A 22,086-nucleotide genomic window follows, 5' to 3' on the forward strand; every position below is an offset into this window, starting at 1 on the left:
CAACCACAGAATTCACGGTAGGTTTAGACACAGCACACGTTCTTCTAATATTCCCACTTTTCCTGAAAATTCTACCTATTCAGGTCATGCAGTGGTGGTATGCTACAACCCCAAAATTACACCGCATAAACGAGAGATAATCACTATCTTGTTATCTTCTGGTAATCATTTAATATTTTACCATCACAGCAGAAACTCTGAAGCATTTGGGAGGGACGCGCAAAACCTCTCTAACAAAAGCACAATAACACTCACATGTTAACAGGAAATGAAGGGCAGGGATAACATCTGCAGAGAACCTGGGCACATTTGTTTTGTCTGTCTCTTTTGGCGAGGCCGAGCAGACAAAGCCATTGCACACAATGCCTATTCAGGCTGGCCTGCTGAGCAAGCCCTGCTGCTGTTAGTGAGCCGCAGTATGTGAAACTGAAGTTCAGAAGCTCAATGCAAGCTGAAGCACTCAGTAAGTCTCTGACCATATATTAGAGAGCTCATAGTAAAATATGAGCACACAGCACAAATCATATTAAATGGCTGGAGCAAGATTAGCCAATATACAAATTGGAACTGACATGTTTTTCAATTTTACATACCAGAGCCAGTCCTCAGCATTGTGTGCTGGTACTAGACCTGCCTTTCCATCCTACAGATCTGATCAAACCTGTGATCCTTTGGGTGTTAACCAATGCACGTTCTTCAAACATATGTAACTGAATGTACAACTGACAGAATCTGAGATAGATTTAAAACTGAAATCTGTCACAAAGATCAAGATAACCACGATGTCCTCTTGTAACCCAAGAGATGACAGAGAAAGGCTTCATATTCAGTACAGGGAAAACCTCAAATAGTATTCCATCCTTTAGGGAGATGTTAAAAGAAGTTAAGAAATATGGAAGAAAGTAACATAGAGAAGCAGGGGTGGCAAGAGCAAAAGAGGAAAAGGTGAACAATATTTGGCAAAAAAAAGTACTAAGAATTTTGTGACTGACAGTCTTGTGATATTAAAAAAAGTTTTAGAGGAAAGCTAGTTCCAGAGTGTTTACAATTCTCAGACTGGATCAGCAGTAGACACAAAATACTGGCTTCAGAAGGAAGGTAAAAGTGTGTGGCTATCCTTGGTAACTTATAGAACACAAGATAAAGAAAATGACAGATCAGTACAACACACTGGTTTAAAGCGACTTCGTTCCCAACTAGATATCATATTAAACTTCCCACTCTATGTTCTTCTCAATAGGTAGTTTTGGGCAATTCCAAATACATTATTCACTTTTAATAAGTCATTTCTGTCACCCACAAGAATAAATTACATAAATATATAATGAAATAATCAATTTCAAACAAACCAAGGGCTTACATCTAACATAGCAGTAGGCTAACAGCTATTTTTGAGCTAGTTTAACTTGACAGCCTTCAATCATCGAGAGCTGCATTTCTCCTTTCTGTATTTTATCAGTCCTAGTTTTGAAAGAGCCAATTTTGAAAAAAATAAAAGCCTGCTTCACCTGGGACTTTCAGTATTTCAGCAGAAAACTATTTTTTCAGGTAACAAACAAAAGATGTTGCTTGTAAATCACGTAAGCAAGCAATACTTGGAGTTGCCACTTTTTATGTACAGGTTCAGAACTTACATCAAAATTGTTCAGAGCATAAGCCAGCTCTCCACCTCCACCCTGCTGCTGGGCAGCATCATCTGATGCAGTTGCTTGAGCTGCGTTTGAGATGCCTGTGACTGCTTGCTGAAGCTGTTTGTAGATCAAGTCCCGGTTAGCTTTGTACGCAGCCACATCAGGGTGCTGCAGACAGGCCTGAGATGCAGTATAGAGAATAGGAACATTCTTCTGCAGGATTCCTCTGGCTGCCGCCATCTGATCACGGTGACCCACATCTTTCAATTCCTATTAGGGAAATTGAAGAAAGAAGCAATTGAAAACAGTCCCCACACATAATCCATACACTGCCTTCCCACAACTTCAAGAGGCAGGCAGATTCTTTGCTTAGCACGTTCAAGTCTAATTCAACCTTGATCTCTCGCCATATCCCTATTATTAATAGCTCAACTAATCTTAGAACACAACAGCTCCATAAAAACTCAAATAAAAGTAGTATTATAAGGCAATTCACAGTTCCCATTTCAAAATCCAAGACATGTTTGCTCCTTGCCACAGTAAAGGACCAGCACTCTGAACGCAGACAGTACCGCTACATCAGGAGAACTCAGAAGCTGTGACCTCACTTTTCCATATGTGCTTTAAGATGCCAAGAGATAAGTGACAAGCATCATTTAACTAGAGGAAGAAAAAAGAGAGGTAATCTCTGACAATCACTGACATTAGTCTTCTGGCTCTCTTTCAGAAGTAATTAATCCAATGAATGTGTGCAACTAGCACAGAGAGATTCTGTGAGAAATTCATATGGTTGTTCTGCATGGAGCTGTTCAACCACAGGAACCATGTCATGAATTTTGCATCTAAGAAGTCAGATCTTAAATTTAACTCCAATACTCAGAACCTGTATGTTTTCTTTAATCACACCTAGAGGATGGAGTTCACTTCCCTCAAGAGACTCACACACTTCATTTCAGAAGAACAAGAATATCACTCAACTTCTTGTTCATCTCCAAAAGGAGAAAATTAATCCAATGACTATAATTATTACTAATTTAAGACTGAAGATTGAGTAAGCCCATAGGTCCTTTCACAAATACTCAATGCTGCAATTCTTTAAAGCGTCATCATCTCTGCTTTGGAATCTAAGTACTATGAATGGAGAGAGCTTCTGAGTCCTGCACAAGCAGCAGAGTTTATAAAAAGGAAGAAGTAACGCAATTATTAGCAGCACAAACACTTTAAAGTTACCTCTTAAGTCTTACAGAGAGGTGATGAAAATGAAGAAGTGGGCTGCTTTACCAGCAGAAAAAAATAAATAATCTGACAGACTCTTAAAAATGAATGAGTAATACACGACCTCTGTAAGACGCACACTAAGCAGCGAGGGCACTCTAAGCAGGCTTTCAGATTTACAGATTTAACACAACCACTTCCCATAGTGTAAAACAATCCATCACAAAGCAGTTTAAGGACATTTATTGTATTGCCATCACAACCCCATCCCCATCTACTGCAATCAGATTCCAGATACATAACCAACCAGCAATCCATTTAAAACTGTTCCCAGTTTATTTTCAAAGATAAATCCATGCAAGAAAACAAGTAGCGTTAGAGGTGCATAAACAGTTTGGGTTTGTATAGATCAGCAGAACAAAAAAATACAGTCTACAAAAACTACGCTATTTCAGATAAATCAGACTGCCTACACCTTTCTTTTAAGACTTACCTTACAAAGGAATGAGTCACAACAGTCATGTTGTACAAAAACAAATTCTACATGCAATTGAGGCTCAGCGCTAGCTATACAAATACAGAACGCACACAAAGCACAGGACCTTAAAACCTTTCTCAAATGGGCACTTCAAGACCAGCCTTGGTGTGGTGCATCACTGCCTTGAAAAGAGTTGTAATTCTACCCCTAGCCACGACAGTACATTGGTGTGAGCCACAAAGACAGCGTGGTCTCGTGGTGAGAGCACCAAGCACTAAGTCGTGTCCCAGTCCTCCTTCCTTACCTATACCTGCACTGCTTCAAAATGGGATGTCCTGACATGCACCAGTGCAATTCTATAGAAGCAGCATTTCACAAAGGTGCTAAAGCATTCACATAAACAAATGCTAGCATGGACACTTCAGTCAGAAGCGGTGCTTTACAGCTGAGCAGATTTTCTGCTTACCAGGCAAGTGCCATTCGGTTTCCTAAACGTCACCGAGTGCAAAACAAAGTATTCCAAAACAAACAAAAAGTAAAAAAAATTAGTAGAAGCAATAGATAGTCTCTCAGAGCAGCAAGGCTGCCTCATTTTCTTATTTTGAAAAAGAATAAGAAACAGAATACAGAAATAAGAACTGCCATCACTATACCTGCTGCCTTTTGGCTGCCATTATGTTAAGTTTGTCCACTTCTGGTTTGAGGGCTTTGTATTGGATACCCAGATCCTGCTCGGTGCCAGCATTCCTCAATTTCAAGATACCTTCTTCTACCTAAAAGAATATATATATTCATTGTTTCCCAAGTAATACAGTTCACAGTTTACAAGACTATTTAGAATACGTTTCAAAGCAGACAAAGTGATTTTCCTTTCCTTTCTTTTGTGTTTTTTTTTTGTTTGTTTGTTTTGTTGTTGTTTTTTTTAGAAGAGAGACATGTCAAGGCTAACTATACCTCGAGCTCTTTCATAGTCATTAGCTACCAGGGACAGCCAAGAATGCATAACTGGAAGAGACCAGGGCCCCATTGGAGCTGTGGCTGCCAAGGACAGAACCTCAAACCCCAGATGAAGTCAAGCCAATATTAAGCCTCGCTGCATCTCAACTTCCACATGAACCACCCACCTCCTACTTGCAAATATATAAAAAAAAATTTAATCATATTCATTTTTACTTAATCCACTGAAGCTACTTTTTTCCTACTAATAGCTAGTCATATCTGCTAGCTACAAGAGAGTAGAAATCAACGAGAAATCTAAGTTATTTCATTTTGATTAAAAGATTTGATTATCAAATCTTCTGCAACTCACAGACCACGGTGCATTAGTCTCAACACTAAAAGTTGAGAACAAAGTGCAACACAGCATCAAAAGCTACTGACAACGTCTGCTGGTTGTTTTACACTCATCAGTTACACACTAAGGGAAAAAGTCTCCCAACCCTCAGTGCTCCAGAGGCAAGTCACTGCGAGTGAGAGCTCCAGGCTCAGCGTGGCACGTCAGGCACAGCTCAGGCCTGCACTTACTACTTTCAGTTGAACCAACAGCTTGTAGACATCTGCCATGTCCGCCAGAATGAGCAGCCGAGTCACTGCAGAGAGCAGGGCGCGCGCCGCGCGCACCATGTTGCCGCGCTTCACCGAGGAGCAGGGGTCATCAGCAAACTCCCCCGAGGCACTCTTCATCAGGTCACCTGCAAGAGGAGAAGGCCCCACGTTACTGTCACAGCATTTCTTTCAGGGTGTAAGCGTTCCTGGGAGAGACGGTCTGGGCTGTGACAACAAAAAGCATTTGCTTAAACACAGCCAGCATTTCTGCCGTCTCCAAGCATGGTCATCACAGAACTGAAGGAGGGGTGCAGGAGGGAGGAAGGGTTTGGAAGTCATACTTTGATCCCTCTTTCAAATCATGCAGGTGCTTTGGTGGACTGGAGTCCTCAGGAGAGGCAAATACAAGTGGCACTGCTGTTACACGCAGAACTGCAGTGTATGGTTATTCCACAGATGACAGCACCTTCGTTAAGTGGAAGCTCTGCTTTCAAGCAGAAGGCAGCAGAACACCCTGTAAGCACAGAGAGAAGTGCCACAGCTCGTGGGGCCGTAAACAACTGGGAGCCAGGACCTGGCCGGCTGCGCCGCAGTCTGCACACAGGGCAGGGCTCTGCTTCCTGACAGCTCCAGCATTTCATAGCCTGTGGGGCTGCATCTGCTGCAGGAGAGAATTTGGATTTCAGATAGTAACAGTGCAACAGGATAACTATGAAAGCAAAAGCTGCTTTAAACAGCTAGAAAAATTCATCCAGAAGCCAGAACAGTAATTTCTGCATGTATTCAGAGGAATAAAAACAGCCTTTTTTTTTTTTTTTTTTTCCCCCTACTTTCAAGGGCAGCATTTTGTTCCTACCAGCTCAATTCCTGCACAGCAACTAGGTTTGGAATCCACATTATTGCTCTTCGATCTCCTTGCATTTTGGAAACATTTGGAGAACAGCTAGGTTATAGTTTAGAAAACACTAGGTGCTCAAGGCCAAAGATTCGTGGGCAATGAGAGATGACCAGAAAAGCATACTAACTGTTTAGTGGCTGACTGCTGTGCCAGAGGCTTCCCAAACCTGTTTGAGAAATGTCCGTCTGGCCAAGTGCCAGAACACAAACAGCACATTTCTCACAGATGAGAAAAGAACCTCAAATAACGTTTCAGAAGGGAGAGCTTCCCAGTGTCCCCACCACCAAGCAGCAGTGGGAGAGATCTGCACCTGAAGCCCACGGTGATGCTGCAGCATGACCCTGCCCATAGCCAAGCAGCCAGGGGCACCACCCTGATGGGAGGCACACTTTAACCACTCAAAAATCACCTACGAGCAGAGAACTTGAAGTTAACCATCACACACTTGCCCTGGAAGAGTTTCCAGCACAGCCACCAGCCTGTCCGAGCAACCACACGCAGACACTCCGTTCTGTTCAGATGCTCCCTCCTGTGCTACATCCTTCCATCATCTTAAACACTACTTCCAAGAATGACATACAACATTTTAAGATAAAAAATGCACTACTTCAGCACTGTGACATATGACAAACCTGCTGTGCAAGTACAGACCAGCTATAAGCATCAATCTACAACTATCTCCTACCCAACTTTTTGAGGGCTATGACTCATTACTTTAACAAGCATTAAGAGCCATAGTTTTTCACACGGGTGAAGGACAATATTCCTCCAGTGCTAGAAAACAACGAGCCATGAGATTATGAAATTATGTAGCTGACATGACTATTTATCCTAGAAGAGACAAATAATAGTGAAATTCATTTTACCACAAGTAAAAAAAAAAAAAAAATACATGTATGAACAACCTCAGGATTTAAGACATATTTATCATGAGCTTGGTTCTGGCATATTCCCTCCCTCATTTATATGTAAAATTCTCACTTTCTTCTCCCCCCTCCCCCACCAGCTCCCCCAAAGAAAGAAAACATTGTTTTCACCAATTTCCTATTCAAAACAACTTGGAGGTGGCCACTCAGTTCGCTCAAACCTCAGAAATCACTAAATGAGGCTAAAAAAATAAGATAATCTTCCATCCGTCGCTTAAATCATCACCTTACATGCCAGTCCTGAAATGAAATGTTCTCCCTTTTTATTTTAATGAGAGATTTTAAAGATTTAGTAAGTTTCAAACAGCTTGTCAGAGTGTCAGAAGATAACTGGCTTCACCAAATTAATGGAAGATTAAATTTAAAAACCCTTGCATTTATTTATTTATTTTTTTTCCTACAAATTAAAGAAAGCTAACTTCCAGACTTCTGCTAGAGGAGCCTCAGGAGGTGTGGTTACTGTAACCAGATCCAAAGCACAGGAAGGAACCCCGGCCTCTGCACTGCTGCTGCACGTGCTGTACATCAGGAGTTCAAGTTTGATGCAATATCATCTTCTCATTTTCAAACCTGAGCCAGAGGTAAGAATGAAAGCTTGGAAATGGGATTTAAGAGTTAAAGATATACACCACTGAAGTGTCAGACTGCAACTCAGATTATACAGCTGATGTGAATTCTTATAGGAGTAATCTGTTTTTCCAATATCACCTCAGATTTTTCACTAGATACTATAAGGGAAAGATAATAAAAGAACCAAGAAAAGAAGAGGCAATGGTAGCCACATATGATCTTGTCAATAAAATACTAAGAATTCAATTAAATCTAATGGAACAAAGCCCATTTCAGAAATATTAAGATTTTAGTCCATCAAAAGAAAATTACCCATTTTCTACTCTCATTCCCACCATGCCCACAGGCTCTGACAGCACTTTCAGACAGCACTATTAATCCTCCCCAGCAGCATGCTGCAGATGACCATGACAGAAGAGGCTTGCTCTGTGCGAGCGCTGGCAGAGCAGAGCAGAGGGAGGCAGGCAGGGTTGAGGCAGGGGAGACCTCTGTGCATTTAGGGGACACACAGGCATTGACTTTTTTTTTTTTTTTCCCTTCAAGCTACAAATTCATGCTCATCATCTTGTGCCCTTCAGCACCCTGCAGATTAAAGCCTGTCTCCAGGCTGCTTCATTCTCAGTATCAGAAATACAAGGCATGCTATCAGCGTGTCCTCTCCTCTTCCCCAGCATTTCAGAGCCATTTCACAGACCTGGCAGACAGCAGTGTGACTGGCCGTGCCTTTGCCTGGATGGCCATTGGTGCCCCCACCCTGTGATTCTGCCACCCGCTGCTCTCACCCATGCCATACCTCTGTCTACGCACAACACCAAGTCATCCCTGCAGAGCCCCCCATTCCCTGCCAAATGATGGTGAAGATAAAACCAGAGCCTGAACGCCACGTTACTCTGTGTAATGAGCCCTCCCTTCCACTGCTGCTGCCTTCACTGTCCTCCACAGGGGCGCAGTGGGCTGCCCTGGCTTCCTGCTATGAAGGACACGGTCCCAAATGCACTCCAGCAGACACTCATTGATTCTTTATTAAAGCCCAGATTTCAGATCTCCTTTTGCCACATGAATATGGGGAACTGATGCTTAGGGAAACAAAAAATTGTTAATTCTTCAAATTGTATCTTCAGTTAAATCCATATGCCACATATAACACTCATCTGCAGCCTGCCAAGAGCTGTATTTGGAGCTCCCTTTGCTTACAGCTTTTCAAGGGTCTCCAGTCCTAGGCTGGGGAATTACTTCAATGCAACAAGAGGCACTCTCCAAAAATGTTTTTCTTGCAGGAGAACAAGCAAGAACTCTGTAATCTTTCAAGAAATTAAGCTAATTGGTCACAACAGACTTGTAAAGTTGAGTTTTCCAAGAAGAATTCAGTGTTTAACTACGCTATTTGTGCAGCTGGCTTCCTTCTGTTCTTTTAAAACCCTAAAGCTGTGCATCTCATGTGAAGTACATATTAAAAAAAACACCACCTTTCTCATGCTTTCATAATTCCTCAACCCCCCCACTCAGTGTTGAAGAAAGCTTCACTCAAGCATAGGGCTGAGAGTAACCATGCTGAACAGTTTGTCCACTGCTCTGCAGTGCAACCATGGAACAATCAAAACCCCCAGGATTACAAAGGTTATCCATTCTCATACCTCAAACCCTATACCCAGCTTTACGCTTTCTAATTTTAAGCTTTAATATCTGGTCTTTAATGTAAAAACACCACTGGAAGAAATGCAACAGTAAGAACATACTGCAAGGCTCCGCAGTGTAAGTAACACACTGACACGTGCAGGCAGCAAACCACGGCCAGCACGGGAGGAGAACAGGAATAGCCTGGTCAGCACAACCCAAGAGAAGCTCCCTTCTTCACCTCAGAGCTCACAGCCCACCTCAGTACCAAGCATCTGGATAAATACCCCGTTGGTTTCATAACAGCTCCAACAGCTGCCACTTCAACCTGCGCCAGCCCTCGGTTCTTCAAAGAGGGCAAACCCCTATCACAGCAACAAGCACAGAGCAGGAGCTTGCAGAAGGGGAAATAAGAACAGGCAAGGCTGCTATGACCCCTCCTGTTACCCAGCAAAGTTGTAATGGCAAAAATCAGAGTAACACATACCACAATCAGAGTTCACATCAGACATTTTCCCACCGCTACAGTTTTTCTAAAGCCACAGCAGGAAAAAACACTGCAGTTTTGTTTCCACTAACATTTTTCCTTTAAGAAATTTCACTGCTTTAAAAGAAGTCAGAAGTCCATAGCCTTACATGGTCAGAAATCTTTACTTTGGGATATTCTGTGAAGCTGTTTAATATTTTAAGCAAGTTGTAATTTATTCTTCCATTCTAAAATCAGGAAGACTTTGAAGCGATCCACTTATATTGATTTAGTATGTAGCCATGCTATCCTTCATTCTAAATAGCTCTTTCTACTTCTTTGTTTTTACCCCCAACAAATAGATTCTATGAACAAGTGTGCTCACTAAAATCATGTGCCCCCTCCATCTTCTTGCTAGGCTAAAAAAAAATTTTTAATTTTCTCTGATGAGACAAGTTATCTATTGTTCTAATCATCTTCATAACCTCTGTCCAGATTCATCCATCTCTTTTTATTACGGTATCTAAACCTCTCCCTATTCTAAATAGAGGACTATTAATTCTATTTTCCTGTCTTCTGCTGAAGATAAATTGGGCTACCCATCTATAATCCTACTGCTGCCTCCACAGACACGGCCGCTTTGCTACCGCCCTGCTGCTGACCCAGGCATCCAGACTGTCCTCTCTGCTTTTTGCCTCCCACTGCAGATGGCATATAAATGCACCAGCACCCAAAAGGTTTGCTAAGCAGATGTTTTAGAACAGATTAGCTCAATTGGAAAGCACCTACAAAGATCAGCAAGTCCAGCTTCCCAACCACTTCAGGGTTGACCACAAGCTGGAGCCTATCACTACAGGCATTAGCCAAGTGCCTTCAGCACTGGCAGGCATGGGTTATTTGTTCCACTCTCATTTCTCCAGCCTCTGAACTCCACTGGCCTACCACACCACTGGAAGCTCTTCTGAAGTGCAGAGACTGTATATAATTGTGCTCCGCAAGTTTGTATCTCCTATCATTAGCACTACCAAAGTGCAGCCCTCCCAACACAGACCCCTGGGCAGGGCAACAACAACCCACAAAATAACCCTCGCTTCCACAGTCTGTCGCATCTCATTTTCCACCATTTGCTTCTGATTACCTCTAAGGTTCTATTTCCTTCTGACGAGTTGCTCTGCTCTGGCTGCCCAGGCACTGCCCACACAGGGACACAGGCCTCAGCCCACATTGTGCCCCAGCTCAGCCACGTGATGACTGCATCCCCACAAACTGCTGTGGGCAGCAGTTGGACTCAGTTGCATCTTTAGGTCTAATGCTCATATAATCCACACAGCTTCTCAAAATGTTTTCCCTGTGCATCGAGCTTCATGCGAGCCACAGGTAACATGAAATGAAGAAGGAAAACAACATTATGGCAGAAGTATTTTTTCTCCAGCATCTCTCAGCTCTGAACTCTACCTCCTCTGCTGAAGAGCAGTAGAGCAGGGAAGTTTGGGCATCAGGCTTGCCTCATCTCAAACAAGAAAGGAGCAAAAGATTCATACACTGAAGTCTCTTGCATCAGTTTTTCCTACCAGCTTCTCACTGCAATATCCAAACACAAATTCAGATAATGCAATTTCGCATTCCCAAAGAATGAGTCCAACTCCCTCGCACACCAACATCACTACGGGTGATGTGAAGACATTCACAGATGAACTCTAACTCCCAATATGGAGCAGCAATCAAGCAAGCACCAAAAAATTAAAAGCCTTCAGGACAAAAGGGTCTCTTTTGCTGTTTGTTGTTGTTGTTAAGTTAAACCACCTCAATTAGCCCCTTACACTGCAGCCTTCTTACATGAATCTTTCTTTGGTCTGTCAACCAGCCTCATCCAGAACTGAAACCATTTTCAACTAATATTTCATCACTGTGCAATTTCAGCTACAAACAAGTAATTAATGCCAATGAGTTTTGTTGTTTTTTTTTTTTTGCAACAGAAGCAGCAACTACCATTAATACCAGTTGACTGGGTTTCACTGAAGCATAGAAAAGGCTCATGACTGAAAGAACAATAAATGATTTATGAGCAGCAACATTTACTAGTGCATATTTTAGAGTAAGCAGCTCCATAGGTTTTCTTTGAAAAGACCTGCAAGAAAAGCAACAAGGAAAATGATAAAAATCAACACTAGATGTGGGGGAGGAAGTCTGGAATATTTAATCAAGGTCCTTGCATTCTGTTTGTCACTGTTTACATTTTGCATATTCAAGACATCCAGTTCTAAGTCAATATTCAGTTCCTCCTCCTCCAATGCTGTTTTAAACACATCCAAATTTTGCAGAAGTTATTGACAATTCTTTGAGATGTGGTTTCATATCATTTATAGGTGGTGGTTTACAAGGAGAAAGGTCACTTTTCTGCCTTGTTTTTTGTTTTTTTTTGTTTTTTTTTTAACATTCTTCAAAGCCTCAGCCTTTGTCTCTCCTCTGAATCTCTGCTTGGGACATTTGATTTCCAGATCTGCCCACTTAATGTTTTTACTGGAGGAAGTCAGCTAGACAAGTTGATAATCCAAGTAGAGGAGTAATTCACAAGTAGAGAAGTAAAATCATTAGAAACAACAGCAAAGAGAAATGGAAACAGTTCTATTTGCTATGAAAATACCTAGCTCCAGAAGCTCTTACCTTGTTTGCGAACATCTTCCACAGCTGCCACCAGCTCCTCTTTGAGGAACTGGCTCTCTTTCGCAATTTTGTCTCCTTTGTCCAAGAAATTCTCTGTTGCTTGTTCAACTGAGGCAGCCAAAACATGGGCCTTCTTAGAGCGCCCTCGCTTTTTATTAGAGGGGCCCTTGTTACTGGTGTTAACCAATGTTGTAACCTGAAGGTATGAATGGAAGGGAAAAAAAAAATTAGAAGTTTATCAGCCTGACAGCAAGGTCATGCACGTGTAATTCTTTTAAACACCGTATTTGTAATACTTGCTCTACTGTCAGCTCCAAAGGGTAGATTTGCAAACAAGCGTTTTTCACTGCTCTTTAACATTACCATGCTTTGTGGTTCATTAGATGAACTTTATAAATTCAGCTAAACTGCTCAGAGATTTTTCAGAAGCATCAGCAGACCTGAAAATTTTAAGAATTGATTTCAATTTGTATCTTTGATAAACTGCAATCTCAAAAACAGACCAGAGCTATTTGGCATCACACACAAAGGAACCAACTAGAGGATAGACTGGGATAGCTCTCCAGACGTAAAAAGACTCAAAACAAGGCTGAAGCCATGATCTACAGAAATCTAACAACGCAGTAGCTTTTCAATCAAAACCAGAGACTATTACAGCCAAACAATTAGGTGCAAAGCAAAAATACTCAAATCAAATGTTCACAATCCTTCTGTTATCAACGAATGTTTCAAGTTTCTCCCAGTAGGGCTTTAGTATGAAGAGTCCTGTCTGGTCAGATGACCAGGTACTCCATTAGCTTAGGATCAAGATCTATTCCCTTCAATCCCACACATATAAATGTCACAAAACCCACACAAAACCTACACACATTTTTCATTTTTTTCCTCCCCTCGCTTCTTCCCCTTCTACAGTCTAGCAAAATTCATATAAAGCTATTTCAAAGGGACATTAAATTACAATGCTAAAAAAATTAATGCTCTGGAAAGCCCAAGGACTGCTGACATGAAGGTCCTCTGAGCTGAATCCATCTTCTCAGTAGGTTGGTTCACGTTGATTCAGAAAGGTAAAGCCATCTGCTGGGAGTATTGCTGCTCTTTTTAACGGGAAGCATTCGGATCTGATAGTCTCAATTCATCATGTATCACAAATAAAAAGCTAGTTGCAGCAAGGCAATTTCCTCAACTTTCCTCTCCATGTTTTGCCAGTCTCATCATTCACAAAATTTGGGATTGTCAGTACTGCCTGCTGAGCCACTTTAGAAATAAGTTACAGACAATGAAGTTGGCTAAAAAGGTCCTTCGCTGAGTGAAGTTTTCCAAATTAGGACTACTTCTGATAAGGAGAGACTCCATCAATAACTCCAGCTTCAGAGCTATACAGCAAACACCCTACAGCCCAGATGGAATGCACCCAGAGGGAATGAATGGCAAATTCTTTCAAAAGCAAGGACTACAGCATGGCAAATAAAGGGACATACTCATGGGAAACGTAACCTGATTGCTTCAGTTCGTGCTTTGTTCAAGTTGTGTCCAATTCATACTGCCGCTTGAAAAATTCTACTGCTCAGGAAAATAACACTAGAAATGTAAGTTAAATCTCTCCAGTGTACCCTACTAGGTCTGGAAGAGAAAGATTATTTCCTAAGAACGTCTAAAACACCCCGAAGATGCAGATTACATTCACAAGACTCACTGTAGTCTTCCTGTATTTTCCCATGCATTTTACTGAGCAACATACACCATGCATTAGCATCAATTCACAAACCCAGTGTGAAGCGTAGGCAGAAATTAAAAAAAAAGCATATATTGTAACTGATACACTGAAACAGTAACAAATGCCATGAAAGCACATTCCTTAAGTGGGACCCCATTAGGAGGGGTTGGTAACTGATACACAACAGGAGGCTGCTACAGATAGTTTGCAAGCACCCCTTCACAGAGGGTAGGAAAGTGTTGTCTCATTGCTTTGAAATTAATAAACTAATCCATCAGGAATTTCAGCATTTATCTGATTCTCTCTTCCTATATTTAGGGTTCTCTTCAAAATCTCAAAGAAAATGTAGGAGACCTTCCTTTTAGCAAGCACTAAGAGCTTCACTGCAAGGGGCTTCAGTCATTCCTCAGCAACACAGCTTTGTAAATACACAACAAATTAGCAACATACCACTCAAAATAGAGGTGAGAAACAGCATATCAGTTTCTACATCCCCAACTGAAATGCTGCATCTAATCATGCACTGAGGGAGCACAGAGCTGAGCACAGTAACTGCTCAAATAAAACAAAGCAATGATTTCTGCCTTCTACCCCTTCCCTGGGCTTGCAGTGTTCTTCTAGAAGCTCTGAGTTGCTTGATTGAAGTGGCACATCAAAACAGGTAATCATGCCTAGGAAGGCAGTTCCCCACACCTTTTTTCTCCTTTACCTGTGTAACAAGAGGCTCCAGCAGCCTCTCGACCGCCAGCGTTCTGATCTCCAGGCTTTTGGGGTCCCATCTGAAGTTCACGTTGCCTGCAGTAACAGCCGTCATTTCTAGAAGAAAAGTGCTCTATGAATAACTTGGTTCTCATTAATTCCATCAGAATTTATTTGATAAGCAGAATAAAAACAGAGGCTATTAAACGCGCAGCACAGAAATCCTGTGTAAATTAAGCTTACAGTGTGTATGGAAATATTAGTTTGCGTTCAACTTTTTTTTTTTAATGGGTGATTATGAAGCATGTGGACCTTACACCCTTATGTTTTGGTTAGAAAGAAACTGAAAACAACAAGAAAGCACCCAAAAGTCCCAATATTTCAACAGAACAATGACAAGACAAGTAAGGCTGTGTGGTCCCAGCAATGCAAAGAGCCTCACAGGTATGAGGAGCACTGGCACGAGGCCACACCAATAGCCTCTGCCCCATGTCTGCTGCCCTGCACACCCAGCCCAGGCAGTGGGACAACAGGTGAAAGCATTCCAGCTGCAGAACAGCTGCCAGCTCACCAGGTCACCCAGCAGCCACCCTGAGCACCTCAGTGAGCACAGAGCTGGGCCAGCTCAACCCGCTCATCCAACACAGCATCTCAAGTACAAAAGCAAAGGAGCCTTACAGAGCCAAAGAACTCAGTTGGTTCACATTTAACAGCTCAGAGATCTACTGCACTTTCCCTTCACATTTACATAGGAGAAGAAAAAAAAAAAACAGATTTGCATGAAGAGAGCTCTTCAAAGCTGTCACCGAGCCTTTCCTTCCCATTACTCTCCTAACCCAACATCCCAATGGAACTGCAGAAACGATTACAGGAGAAGTTCAGTGAAGTTGCTGGAACAGCTCTGCTCCAAACGAATCACTGGGTCAATGCCACGATACAGCACTGCAAGTCATCCTGAAAATCACACACCGAATTTCATTTAAAATATTTTCGGTCCTCAAAATACAAAAGTGGGCTTAATGCAGTTTTGTAACTTTGTTTTAAGAAAGTCAGGAAGAATAAGTAAATAACAAAGCCTCCTCTCCCCTCTCCTCCCAAGCACTTGCTGTTGGAGTTGTTTTAAACGCTTGTTAGCTGGTATTTTTAAATCTCACCCTGGACAGGACATTGTCTGCACGGCAACTCAGAAGACAGACTGCTCTGACAGCACCAGATGTCCCTGGGCTGCCAGGCAAGCACGATGTCCTACTATGTTTAAGAAGCAGGAGGCAAAGCACTAATTTTGGTACCCAGCGATGTTTACGACACACACCAAGAACTAACAGCTTCGTAGCAATGCTGACAGTTACACACGCAGAAACAGCTGACACAAATGGTTATTTCTCATTAACAAATACATTCTCTAGCACTTGAGAAGCTCAGAGAGCAGGCGGGGAAGTTGGGCTAAGCAGCACCTGGCTGCAGCCCCAGCACTGGCCTGGCTCCCCTGCCACTCACTGCCTTACACCACAGCAGGATGAGCAACTAAAGACCCAAAACATGACTGAAACACATCCTTGCCCTAAAACACCTCCATGTAAGGATGTGCTGGAGTACAACTCTGCAAGGTGGAGAGCAGGAATGGTCACCTAACCTACACAGATATCTCCAATCCCTCCCATGCTCCAAGTGCCCACACTGCTGGAAAGAAAGCTTTACAGGTTGAAAGCTTAGAAAAAGGGAACAGAGAGCACACATAGTATTTCTGCTAGCTTTAAATCAAAGCACTTAGAGGGGCAGATGAAGGGCTCCAAGCAGGGGACACCGAGCTGCAGGAGGGTGGCTGCCTCCTCCTCCTCACCCCAATGCTCAGCAGCAGGCAATAGCTCACAAGGTTCCTGTCCTTGCCTGCCTCTGCCCATTCCGCTGGCCCAGCTCTGTCCCAGACCATGTCAGGGCCCTGCTGTGCTGATACTGGCACTGGGTGAGCAGTGAGTTGCCAGGCTGGAGCCCAAGAGCCCAGTGCCATATAGGCACACTGCTCCCCAGGCTGAGCAAGAGCACACACTCTCCCCTCCACAAACATACATCTCTCAGGTGATGTGCTGTAAAAGTGTGCACAGAAGCTCCCTTTGCCCCCCACCATGCATCATCTTGCCCTGAACAAGGAATTCCACTGCTTTATTCCTCCCAATTAGGTGAATGTGAATGCTGCCTAGCCAAGAAAAATACGCTGAAAGCCTTTATGGTTCCTGAGATACATGCCCAGGTCTCTGGAAAGCCCATTAGGTTTCCAGGTAAAAGCTGTTTCTATATATTTAATGCTGCTATGCTTCTTGCAGAAACAAAGCGCAGTACAGGAGGTAACAGCAAGAAGATACATTAATTGTATTAGTAGGGTAATGAAGGCAATTCATCTGCAAATACGTTAGTATGACGGCTCACGAATTGGCCCAAAGTAATGGTCCATAAAACCACTTAGTATGAACTTTATTGGAGTTTATCTTTAAAACATGGCTTGATACCAAATACATTGTTTGGCAGCAACAGCTTGGATATCATTTGTACACTGCAGTAAATACAGTATTCTTAATTCTCATGAAGAATACAATAAAAGGCCTGCAAATGCACATGTGAATGGGGTAGTTTTAGGGGATAAAGGTACAACTGCCAGACCAGGTGAAAGGAGGGCTGCAACCAAGAGCAGAAAGATTTGATGCTCAGCGCTTCCTCCTGTGACTGCACAAGCTTTTACCTCACTGGATTCAACTATGTTCATATCCTGTCAACAAAGGATAGCATAGCAGAGTGCTTAACTGCACTGTGAGCACACCCAATGATTCCCATGACGACTGCAGAAACTGTAGCATTTAATGCAGACAGATCCCCCCACAGCCAGCATAGCTGCTGAAGGGCTGAACAGCCCAGGGGCTACAGGAAGGAATGGCACACCATGTGCTTACCCTGACCAGCACACACTGCGGGGCTTGAGGACAGAGCAGCATGCAGCAAAAGAGAGGAAGCAACATGAATCTGAAGCACTGGAATATATAGGAAGACACCAGCGCACAAGAAGCTGCGTTCACCCAGCCCGTGGTTCCAAAAGCAGCAGGGAATCTGCTTGGGAACCAGCATTCATCCTCCCACACCCCTCCAGGAGCTCACTCCCATCTTCACATCCCACTCCCTTGGTGCTGGCACAGCTTTTCCCACGGCTGAGCGATTAACCAGATGGGGAAGAGCTGATTTAGCTGGAGGGAAAGAAACCCATTTCTGCAGGGCGGGATGTGCTGCCCATCTGGCTCACTGTGCTGCCACAAGTATTGCTGCAAGCAGAGCAGCAACGCAGAGATGGCCACATGGCTGGCACCCTGGCACAGATGTACAACGGGCACAGCAATGTTGGATGCTGCTGAGTTGTGCCAGGGGACACTGAAAACAGAGCTCCAAGAGAAGAAGAGAGCAGGAATGCCTTCCCAGCAGATCCCACCTCCAGATACACGAAGCCACAATGTTTCCCACACTCACAGCCCAGCAGGATAGATGTCAGCCCTTCAGGTTGTTACGTGGTCAGCATGGTGCTCACTTCAGTTGCACGTTTCCTAGAGTGATGTATCTTATGGGGTCTGAGCAGGTGTGCAAGGCCACAATGGGTAGAGGAAGATGATAAGTTTAAAAAAGCCACTTCCAAAGCTTCATGCTGCTTCCAGAAGTTTTAGCTTCCAGCTAACAAGTGCCTTGGCTGGAGCCCTCCCTGGATGCCCTACTCCCTGCTTCCTCAAATGAATCAACAGTTGAAGCTTAAGAACAGCTTCCCATTACACTTCCAACTACTTTAAGCAAGCTTACTGCAGTACTACTGCTCCTTTCCCTGCCACCAATCTGCCTCCAACTGGCACCAACTCTGGCACCCACTTAATGCAGTGAGCCCAAAGTCTCAGGGTAACCTGGCATCTCCAAAGTCACCTCACCTGCTTGCTGTTCCAGCTGGAGGGGCTGCCACAGTGCTGGGCAGAGGACAGGATTCTGGCAGCAGGGATAGGAGTGAGCTGTGCCCTGCAGCAGCATGGATGCCCTGGCAGAAGGTTGCTGCTCAAGCTGTGAGGCTGTGTCTGCATTTCACACTAAAAAAGCTGGCAGGCCATGAACGAGCTGCAGGCAATAAGCATACGGTGCTCTTTTTGTATGATCTTTAGTTGTGGCTTTCAGTTTTTGAAAAACTGGTAATTCCAGGTTTTAAGAATAACTTCAGATGCTTAATTCTTGCATCTCGGCATGCAAACACCTTCTAAACTCGGGCAAGGGAGAGAATGCAGCCCTGTGGCTTCCTTGCAGCAGTGTCTCAGAGGCACCCAGGGCTCTGCAGCCCACAGAGCAGCGTTCCCACAGTGAGGTCTGTGCTCTGGCAGCCCTACAGCAGCAAACAGGGCCCAGTGCTCCCAGTCCTGTTTTCCCAGGCTCTGCTCCCACACACACCTGATGGCAATGCTGGCTCCATCCCACACAGCACTAAGCGAGCACGCCCGACCTGCTCTGTACCCAATCTCAGCTTCCTGAGCTGTGCACCAGAGCCAACCTTTTGGCTGTGAAGCAGCAGATCTAAGCGCTGGTCTCCTCTCCTACAACGTAAGCCCCAGCCCTTCGTGCTTCCTACACCAAGCGAGGTTTTTTCTCCTCCACATTTTTGAATTTTAATCACCCCAACACAAGGCTTTCCAGAAGGACCCTCACTGTTCTCTTAAGGAAGGCGATGTTCAAAGCATGGCCCCAGGAACACAGCGGGGGGCACACCCAGGCCAAGCACCACTGCATGCTGGATTTGTGCACCGTGCTGTACAAAAAAGCAAAAGAACATTATACAAGACTATTTAAAACACAATCCTTGGTTTATACCTGGGAGGACATTCTCCATTTTAGCTGTCTGTGCTACCCAGCCACTCGTTCCCATTTTGTGCAACACACTTTGCCCAGGCACAGTAATACACGAGAACAGTATTTTGCAATTTATTTCTTCCTTTCATATTTTGCTATGTAGTCAGTCATGCTGAATTATAACCCTGTCCTCTCCTGTGCTTGCAGGCTGCCCTTGGTAATTCTGTGCAGTGTAAAGAGAATATCCCTTATTCCATCATCCAAGCATGAGCATGGAATACAGAGGGGATTTGTGACAACAATCCCACTGCTTCTTCCAGCCAGACAGCAAACCACACTTCTCTGCCCTCAAAGAAATTCTGGTTTTGGCTGTTTGCTTTGGTATCTGAGTACCTAACCCAGCTGACAATCAACAGGGATCTCCTATCCCCACTGGAGGACAAAACACAACAGACACAAAGCTGTGGAACTTTGGTACCTAACATCCACTGTAAATGCCGACCTTGTAAACATCTTGGTATGAAGAAGGTTAAGGCATGCTACATGCTGAGCTCAGTTCCCATAAAGGGGTTTCAGGAACTGTTTTTATGAACTGTTCTTAATGTAGTTTAAGTATTCAGAAAAAGTGATTCCATTCTTTCCTCTTTCCCTTCACAGCCTCCTGCCACAACCACAGTGCTCCTCTCTCCATGGAAGAATGGCTGCTGGTCAGGGACATTTGGTATACATGATTCTTTTCAAGGAGGATTTGAGTGGTTTTGATTTAAACTGTTTTCACTGAAAGCCAAGCATACACACATCATCTAACATAGCCTTCAACATTAAATTCCTTCTCCTCAGCTACCAAATCTCATTCTCCACCATAAAAGCAATGAAGTTTTAACCTCCACGAAAGTCCTAGAAGTAGGATTTCAAATACAAACTACAGATATTGCACTAACAGTATTCTTTAATCCCTAAAATATTCCCATCACTTGAGTGTATTCAACTTCACTACAAGTTTCAGCACAGGCCATGGTAACCAGCCAAATGAGAGGACAAATTCAGCTCAGGATAAGCCTACCGCTCAGCAGCTCCAGCAGAACAGGCACCACTCAGACCCAGCTCCCATCTGCCTGTGTATATTCCTACTGCTGCTGTGGAAAAGGTTATGCAGAGTGAGCTGGAGCTGCAATCAGAGGGCACTGCACAGCCACTGACAGATAAATGCTTCTCTAACTCAGCTATTTGTTTAATAAACCTTTATACCTTAAGAAGTGCAATCTAACCCAGCATCTCTACGCAAAGTAACAACTTCCATAACACCCCAATGAAGAGAAGTAAGAGCTATCTCCTTATTGTTAGCCAAGCCAGCACCAAGCCCCCCCACAAGCTGCAGAGCCCTTCCTATGCCACGCACTGACCCAGGGAAGCACACACAGGATATGTCACCAGGTTCACATGCAACAAACTTGCCCAAGCAATGAGTGCTTGTTCCCAGCAGCTTCAGAACTGCTACTGCTCCATGGACTGAAGCAATCTACTTGCATTTAAAAGTTTTGGTCTAGTTGTCATGAAGGACATAAGGCTCACACTCTGCAAGCAGCTTCACCACAGTGTTCATAGGACCACAGCAACAGCTCTAAAGGAGCCATTATTTGGGAGAAGCCATTGCTAACAACAGCCTCTTGCCTTCGGTTACATCAGCAGTAGACTTTGGTTGTTCTATTTTGGCATGACTATTTTGCCTCAAAGGAGCTGGAAGGGAGGTGTACGGGAAGCCAGATCACAGCAAGCATGGGCAATTACTGCTTTATTCATGCCACATTAAGGCTTCAAGTCATGGATGAGATCCTAAAAGGATGCAAGAACCAAACTTGTGCTTACGCCTGTTTAACTGTCCAGATGGATATCATCGTATGGCCCAACGAGCTTCCCATTTATTTCTGCATGGCTTCTCATTTCCAAAACTCACACAGGATTCTAACTACACAGAAAGAAAACTGATGATGCATCAGACGCTGCTTTACAACGTACATACGCTTTTCCTTCACTACACAGGAAATCCTTTTGCTAAGAATAATTTTAACATTCTAGATGCAGACTTTCAAAATCAGACAGCATGTCCTGAGCAGGGAGTTATCACCACTTCTTCCCACCCTCAAGGCTCACGTCTCTGCAAAGCTTCTCCAAAACCATCAGGAACAAACAGGAGATGTTCCTGCCACTCACAGCACCCCAAAGCACGTTTCAGAGCCTTGGGACACGCAGTAAATGAAGAGGCAATAACTGGACTGTGGCTACTGAGCCTGACTCTGCAAACCCCTCACAGGATCCAACCACCAACTGATGTTAGCAATGAGTGCATCTAAACAAAAAGGAGGGCAACCTTTTAACAAATTAATTTTCACAAGTCTTTTTCAAAAAAGGCTTATAATAAATCAGCCTACTTTATCAATTGGCACAAAAATTTGCCAGTTCTGCAAAATAAATTATTGTGCAGCTTGCAAAAAAAAAGAGAACACAAAACTGATTGCTGGCAATAAAAAGCAAAGAAAACCTGTTTTGTTTTTTGTTTTTTTTTTTTCCTTGATCTTCAACACTCAATCTGCAATAGAAAGAGCAGTTTAAGTTACAGGGTTGGAAATAAGCAGAACCTGACCCCACTCAAACCACCATCTCGTTCCCAAAGCGATACGCTGTTATGTGACTCCCCTTGGTGCTTCCTGCTGACCCCAGCCTCCAAAGCCAGCCCCCCATTAACAGTTAGAAAAGAGAAGCGCACAAATGTTGGAGCTGTTTGAGCTGACATATTCTGAAAAATGAGAAATCAGAC

General features: G+C 43.5%; 1 protein-coding gene across 2 annotated transcripts in view; it reads right to left on the reverse strand.

Annotated features, from left to right (window-relative positions):
• Nucleotides 1-22,086, reverse strand: part of CTNNA1 (catenin alpha 1) — a 109,188-nt gene that overhangs the window by 77,977 nt on the left and 9,125 nt on the right. For both annotated transcript variants that reach the window (XM_031597992.2, XM_031597993.2), the window contains exons 2-6: nt 14,431-14,537; nt 12,008-12,203; nt 4,849-5,015; nt 3,978-4,097; nt 1,635-1,901 (exon numbers count right to left, since the gene is read on the reverse strand). In XM_031597992.2, the coding sequence (XP_031453852.1) occupies nt 1,635-1,901; nt 3,978-4,097; nt 4,849-5,015; nt 12,008-12,203; nt 14,431-14,535 (855 nt within the window). In that variant the 5' untranslated portion in view covers nt 14,536-14,537. The remainder of the gene's footprint in view (nt 1-1,634; nt 1,902-3,977; nt 4,098-4,848; nt 5,016-12,007; nt 12,204-14,430; nt 14,538-22,086) is intronic.

Source organism: Phasianus colchicus, chromosome 15 (genome assembly GCF_987193195.1).
Source record: "Phasianus colchicus chromosome 15, bPhaCol1.hap1.1, whole genome shotgun sequence".
Taxonomy (NCBI): Eukaryota; Metazoa; Chordata; class Aves; order Galliformes; family Phasianidae; genus Phasianus; species Phasianus colchicus.